We start from the raw sequence: 6,450 nt of genomic DNA, 5'->3' as shown, positions 1-6,450 counted from the left end.
TGTGTGTGTGTGTGTGTGTGTGTGTGTGAGTGTGAGTGTGAGAGAGTGTGTGTGTGTGTGTGTGTGTGTGTGTGTGTGTGTGTGTGTGTGAGAGAGAGTGTGTGTGTGTGTGTGTGTGTGTGAGAGAGTGTGTGTGTGTGTGTGTGCAAAACATATTATTAATGTTATTATTGGTTCCCTGTTTGTTAAAAGCAATATTTACATATGTATATATTAATGTAAATGTTATAGTTGGTGATTATGAAATGTTTGATGAGAATGTGAGTCATAAATCTGAAATGATTGACTGATATCGATGTGTTTCAGGCCTCGCCTCGTGTCTGACGTGTGTGTGTTATCTGCTGCGTTTATGGAGGAATGATGGGAGTCTCACCTGTGTGCAGGTATATAAGAGCAGCTGCGGTCTCACACACACACACACACACTCATCTTCATCATGAGGAGCTTCATTCTCATCTTCATCAGCGCATTGAGCTGCAGCATCAGCGCACAGCCACGGCCCTGCGGTAACACACACACACACACACACTCTTACACTCTAACACACACACACAAGCGCAGACACACACACACACACACTCACACACACTCTCTCTAACACTCACTAATCTGTGCTGGTTTGGTTTGTAGAGTCTCCTACTCTGTATGTGGGCAGCGTGTCTATGGTGAGTCTGCTATGTGTGGATTGATGATTGATTGATGATTGATTGATGATTGATTGATGATTGATTGATTACTGATGTGGCTGAGTGTGGATGTGTTGTTTGTCATCAGACGGCAGCGGATGGAATCATCACGTCTGCAGCCTCGTACTCTTATGATGCTCACGCTCAGCAGATCCGCTTCAGGAACTACATGACCGTCTTCAACGAGTCCATCACCATGGACCTGCTCCTGCTCTTCCAGCAGGTCTGACCCCACACACACATTACCCTCACAGCACACACATTACCCTCACAACACACACATTACCCTCACAACACACACATTACCCTCACAACACAATCCATGCAGATCTCTGTTCTCAGAACTGTGAGATAAAGTCTAAATGTTTTTTTCTGGTTGTTAATGTTTTCTCTGGTTATGTGAATGTTACATTTGATCATTTTCCAAACATTACGAGACATTACTTTTGAAAGTTCTCTGCACATTCTGAAACAAGGTTTGTGAACGATATGAGTGTGAGAGTGTGTTCTGGTCTCGTTGCAGGGTGTGATGTATGAGATCGATTACTCGCGTCTGTCCTGTCAGAAGAAGGTTCTGGAGTCCTCCTTCCACCCCACACGGGTCCCGGCCGACGCCGTCTTCATGGGCCAGGTGATTCTGGGAACCATGTCTGTTCCTGGTCTGGGTCTGCTGACCAACTCTTGGGTCGGAGAGATTCCTGAGATCCAGGGTGAGAGTTATAATTTTGAGATATAAACTTCTGATTCTTCTTGCAATTCCAAGTTTATCCTCCTCATTGTTCAGCGTGGAATGTGTGAGACTTCCGGTTCGTTAGCTGCAGGGAAATAATGAGAAGAATAACAGAGTGCAGTAAACTGATAACAGTAAACCAGTGTGTTCAGAATTAAGATAATACTTCAAAATAATATGTTAAGCTCCTAACCAGCTGTTTTGTACAGCTAACAGTAGCTGGAGACCAGAAACATTGCATTTACAAATGAAACTTACGATGGATATCTCACAATTCTGATTAAATATAAAAAAAAGTCAGAATTGTTAGATAAAAAGTAACAATTACATACTTCAATTTTTATTCTGTGGTGAAAACAAACTTAGGTATAGTGATTTAGTAAAACTCTAAATACAACTGACGAACAATAAACACACACTCCTGATAAAAGAATCATATGAGCTGCTGTTATTGATCTGAAAAATGACAACATTATCACTCTTAATGTCCTGTTTATCACTGTGAAGCTGCTTTAAATCAGTCTGCGCTGAATGAATCACTGAATGAATCACTGAACGAATCGCTGAATGAATCGCTGTATGAATCGAATCGCTGAATGAATCGCTGAATGAATCGCTGAATGAATCGCTGAACGAATCGCTGAACGAATCACTGAACGAATCGCTGAATGAATCGCTGAATGAATCACTGTATGAATCACTGAATGAATCGCTGAATGAATCGCTGAACGAATCACTGAACGAATCGCTGAACGAATCGCTGAACGAATCGCTGTATGAATCGCTGAATGAATCGCTGTATGAATCACTGAATGAATCGCTGTATGAATCACTGAATGAATCGCTGAATGAATCGCTGAATGAATCGCTGAATGAATCGCTGTATGAATCGCTGAATGAATCGCTGTATGAATCGCTGATTGAATCGCTGAATGAATCGCTGAATGAATCGCTGAACGAATCACTGAACGAATCGCTGAACGAATCGCTGTATGAATCGCTGAATGAATCGCTGTATGAATCGCTGATTGAATCGCTGAATGAATCACTGTATGAATCACTGAATGAATCGCTGAATGAATCGCTGAATGAATCGCTGAATGAATCGCTGAATGAATCGTATGCATGTTCTGAGGTCTCCATATGTCTGTTCTTCAGCACAGTACATGCTGACCTTCACTGAGTTCACTTGTCTGCCGGTCAGTGCCATGGTCTTCACTCCTCAGACCGGATGGATCACCTTCAGGTCCAGCATCTCCTCTCACACACACACACACACACACACACACACACACACACACACACACATCACATTCCATCATCATCCTTCACTGACGTCTCTCTGCGGTCTTTGATCTCACAGCTTCTACAATCATCTGCTGGGTGTCCAGAATCCTCAAGACTTCGTCCCTCCGTTCTTCTGTCCCAAAGCGGCTCCGGAGGAACATCTGCCCAAAACCAACTTCCTGAAGGCCCTCCGTCCGTCTCATTAATCCTGATGAAATCCTCACGAGATGCTGATGATCATCTTGAGACGCAGATCTCAGTCAGAAATCTGACTGGCTGGATCAAACCTTAAACAATAAAATAAAATGTCTACATCAGAAAGTTTCATGTCTTTATTTAGTCTCCATCTTGACCTTCTGTGTGAGATGAATAGAGTAAGGGGAAACAAAGTTAAATCATGTCTACAAAAGACTGACTGATACAACACTACAAAAGAGAATAATTCCAAATAAATGCTGCTCTTCTGAATTCTCTCTTCATCTGTGAATCCTAAAAAATAAAATGTATCATGGTTTCCACAAATATATTGTGCACCACAACTGTTTTCAACATAGCTAATAATCAGAAATGTTTCTTGAGCAGTAAATCATCATAGGATGATTTCAGAAATCAATGTAATATGATGATTTACTGTTTAAGAAACATTTCTGTGACACTGAAGACTGGAGGAATGATGCTGAAAATACAGTGGAGCATCACAGAAATAAATTACACTTTAACACAGATTCACAGAGAAAACACTAATTTCAAACTGTAATAATATATCACAATTTTTACAGTATGTTTAATCAAATAAATGCAGCCTCGGTGAGCAGAAGAGACTCTTTAGGGAACATTAAAACATTTTGAACAATCCAAAACTTATTACCAGTAGTGTATTTATATATACCGTTTTATTTTTTTGGCTGCTCTGAGGGAAAATATCTCTTTCCGGTGTTTACAGAGATCGTTTGGGGTCATACACACACACACACACACACAGGTAAATCAGCAGAAGGGGTGTGTCTTTAAGGCGCCCGTGTGTCTGTGAGTGTGTGTGTGTGTGTCTCAGCAGTAGCTCGGTCGAGTCTAGTCCGGTCTGCTGGAGCTCGGATCTGATCTGGTCATGTCTTAAATCATCTGCAGCGGATCGTGCTCACAGCTCTTTCTCGGTCTGGCGGTGAGTTTGTGTTTCGTGTTTGAGAGAAACGTCTGGAGTTTCAGACTCTCGTCCAGTCTTCAGATGGTTTCTCTCGAGCACAGAGACAGTCAGAGTTTCCCGCGCGTCTGTGTTTGTTTGTGAGTGTAATGTAACACGTGCTCGATACTTTCACGCTGTTCGTCTTTGATGTCGCCGCGGCGCGTTCGCCTTTGATGTTTGAGCTGTTTGTTTATTGCGTCTCTCTCTCTCTCTGTCTGGGTCTCAGTGTCTCTCTCTCATTCGTGTTCTCCTGTAGGTCGGGTGAACTCGCTTCTGGTCGTAATGCAGCCTTCATCATCAGTGTTTCTTCTTTTTCTATCAAGTTTTTCTCTCGCTTTGGCCTGTAATAAAGCTCTGTGCGCCAGTGACGTCAGCAAGTGTCTCATTCAGGTAAGCGTGTCTCTTTCTCCTCAGCTCTTGGGTTTTCTGTTGGGTTTGAAGGATCCCGAACAAACACAGAAGCTTTTTTAGAAGAATTATTATTCAAGTTTTTCTTGTTGTGTGCAAAGACATTAAATGTTAAATGGTGTTTGGTGTTGCTGGATAGGTTTTGTGTTTCAGGGTTGAGGAGCTGTCTGTAAGTGTGAAGTGTGTCTGTGCTTGTGTTGTGATGATGATGATGATGATGATGTTGATCAGGAGCTGTGTCAGTGTCGGCCGTCAGATGGGAACTGCTCGTGCTGTAAGGAGTGTCTGATGTGTCTGGGTTCTCTGTGGGAGGAGTGCTGCGACTGTGTGGGTAAGAACAGCAGACAACACACCCACACAAACACACATGAAGTCTTCAGAAAGTGCTTCATGTATGATGCGTGTCGAGAGCCGTGTTTCTGTAACGCTGTTGTTGTTTTAAGGCATGTGTAACCCGAAGAACCTGAGCGACACGCCGGCGACGGCCAAGAGCACAGTGGAGGAGCTCCAGCGGCCGATCCCCTCGCTCTTCAGAGCGCTGACCGACGGAGACGCTCCCATCAACATGATGGTGGTGTCCTTCCCTGTGGCTGAAGAGCTGTCCTATCAGCAGAACCTGCTGTCCTTCCTGGAGACGCTGGACACACACCACAACGTGTCTCTGCCCGGGAACAGCATCCACGCCAGCTACGACACGCCAGGTGAGGAGACACACGCTCCAGCGCTCGCAGCCTCGTTAGCTTGAGCTTCACTCGTTAGGACGTGACCTCCTGACCCCGAGCTGAGACTCTAATGAGACGTCCAGCGGAGAGCAGGTGTCCGGAAACACAGCCATCAGTCTGACACGTACAGCAGAGCTCAGAAAACAGTCTCTTCTGCTCATCTGCATTCATTTGATCAAAAATACAGTTAAATAGTGAAATATTATTATAATGTTAAACAGCTGTTTTCTGTGAATATCAGCTGCTTCCAACATAATAATAATAATAATAATAATAATAATAATCAGAAATGTTTCTTGAGCAGTGAATCATCATATTTTCATGATTTCTGAAGATCATGTGACACTGAAGACTGGAGGAATGATGCTGAAAATACAGCGGAGCATCACAGAAATACATTACACTTTAACACAGATTCACACAGAAAACAGATGATTTACATTAGAAAGTTTTTGTTTTTGTTACAGTATTTTTGATCAAATGAATGCAACCTTGGACTTTTTCAAAAAAAATCATAATTATCCCAAAACTTTGAGCAGTAGTGTAATATTTTATTAACAGGAGAAATTAGTCTTTTATATTTATTACTAGACCTAAAGCGTGGACTCTAAACAGCTGATAAACATCGATATTAAATGAGATATCACAGAATCTGCAGACGATCCTCCGTTAGGACAGATTTGAGCGGTTCTTACACGTCCAAGACTTTTTATTCACTTGATTAGTTTTATTTTATCTATGAAGTGAGACTTTAGACTTAACCTTGCTCCATTTCTCAACGTAAAAAACTGATTGCTGACGTGATGATGCTTTGAGTTTGTAATGTTTTCTGTTTGGGATGCGTTCAATGTATTTGAGCTGAAGTCTTTTTCTCCTCCTCTGAGATCCATGTTTGCTCGGTCTCGAGGGTTAATGTGTGTGTGTGTGTGTGCAGATAAGCTGTGTACGGTGGTGTACTTCGACGACTGTGTGTCGATCCGTCAGTGTAAGCAGTACTGTGAGTCGATGGGTGGATCGAAGTACCGCTGGTTCCACAACGCCTGCTGCGAGTGCATCGGACCCGAGTGCCTCGACTACGGCAGCAAAGCCGTCAAGTGCATGAACTGTCTGTTCTGACCTGTACAGCTCCTCGCACCCTGTATAGAACTCGTTTTTAATTCTTGTAGCCAAACACACGGAGATGACACATCTGATCGATAGAGAGTAAATGCATGTCGTTCGTATTCAGCTTTTATCACGAATCTAGGTCTTTATGAAGACCGACTGATTTCATGTAGAGTTAAATCATTAGTTTGTCTTCAGCGAGTAAAGAATAAAAATGTGATGAGTGAAGCCTGGTTTGAGCTGAATGTTCAGTAATGAGTGTTTGGTTTCGTGCACGCATGGCTTCTTCATGCAGTCGCTCCACTTTCACCGAGACAAAGACAGAAACACAAA

At 42.8% G+C, this 6,450-nt stretch overlaps 2 protein-coding genes across 4 annotated transcripts; both read left to right on the top strand.

Annotated features, from left to right (window-relative positions):
* The first annotated feature begins 392 nt into the window (after window positions 1-392).
* On the top strand, window positions 393-3,039 carry LOC132124481 (ependymin-like). Its single transcript, XM_059535530.1, has 6 exons — window positions 393-506; window positions 631-665; window positions 775-909; window positions 1,210-1,396; window positions 2,575-2,662; window positions 2,780-3,039. The coding sequence occupies exons 1-6, from the start codon at window positions 437-439 to the stop codon at window positions 2,907-2,909; spliced, it is 645 nt and encodes a 214-aa protein (XP_059391513.1). The 5' UTR covers window positions 393-436; the 3' UTR covers window positions 2,910-3,039.
* Window positions 3,040-3,718: 679 nt separating this feature from the next.
* Window positions 3,719-6,345, top strand: twsg1b (twisted gastrulation BMP signaling modulator 1b). Of its 3 annotated transcripts, none has more exons than XM_059535529.1 (5): window positions 3,719-3,862; window positions 4,140-4,273; window positions 4,523-4,622; window positions 4,735-4,992; window positions 5,948-6,345. In XM_059535529.1, exons 2-5 carry the CDS (start codon window positions 4,166-4,168, stop codon window positions 6,127-6,129), a joined length of 648 nt encoding a protein of 215 aa, XP_059391512.1. In that variant the 5' UTR covers window positions 3,719-3,862; window positions 4,140-4,165; the 3' UTR covers window positions 6,130-6,345. The 3 variants fall into 3 exon arrangements, with proteins under 3 accessions (XP_059391512.1, XP_059391511.1, XP_059391510.1); XM_059535528.1 differs by having other exon boundaries at window positions 3,803-3,950; XM_059535527.1 differs by lacking the exon at window positions 3,719-3,862 and adding an exon at window positions 3,911-3,950 and having other exon boundaries at window positions 4,110-4,273.
* The last annotated feature ends 105 nt before the right edge of the window (window positions 6,346-6,450 follow it).

Source organism: Carassius carassius, chromosome 42, assembly GCF_963082965.1.
Source record: "Carassius carassius chromosome 42, fCarCar2.1, whole genome shotgun sequence".
NCBI classification, from domain to species: domain Eukaryota; kingdom Metazoa; phylum Chordata; class Actinopteri; order Cypriniformes; family Cyprinidae; genus Carassius; species Carassius carassius.
Note: the sequence above shows the minus strand (reverse complement) of the source record. Positions and strands in the feature narration are given on the sequence as shown.

What these genes read in the sequence shown, in the direction of transcription:
- LOC132124481 (XM_059535530.1), top strand. Translation starts at nt 437, where the DNA reads ATGAGGAGCTTCATTCTCATCTTCATCAGCGCATTGAGCTGCAGCATC. An exon ending in CGCACAGCCACGGCCCTGCG is followed by an intron (nt 507 to 630) that starts GTAACACACACA and finishes TTTGGTTTGTAG; the next exon opens with AGTCTCCTACTCTGTATGTG. An exon ending in TGCTCCTGCTCTTCCAGCAG is followed by an intron (nt 910 to 1,209) that starts GTCTGACCCCAC and finishes GTCTCGTTGCAG; the next exon opens with GGTGTGATGTATGAGATCGA.
- twsg1b (XM_059535527.1), top strand. Translation starts at nt 3,926, where the DNA reads ATGGTTTCTCTCGAGCACAGAGACA. An exon ending in TCAGCAAGTGTCTCATTCAG is followed by an intron (nt 4,274 to 4,522) that starts GTAAGCGTGTCT and finishes GATGTTGATCAG; the next exon opens with GAGCTGTGTCAGTGTCGGCC. An exon ending in GGAGTGCTGCGACTGTGTGG is followed by an intron (nt 4,623 to 4,734) that starts GTAAGAACAGCA and finishes TGTTGTTTTAAG; the next exon opens with GCATGTGTAACCCGAAGAAC.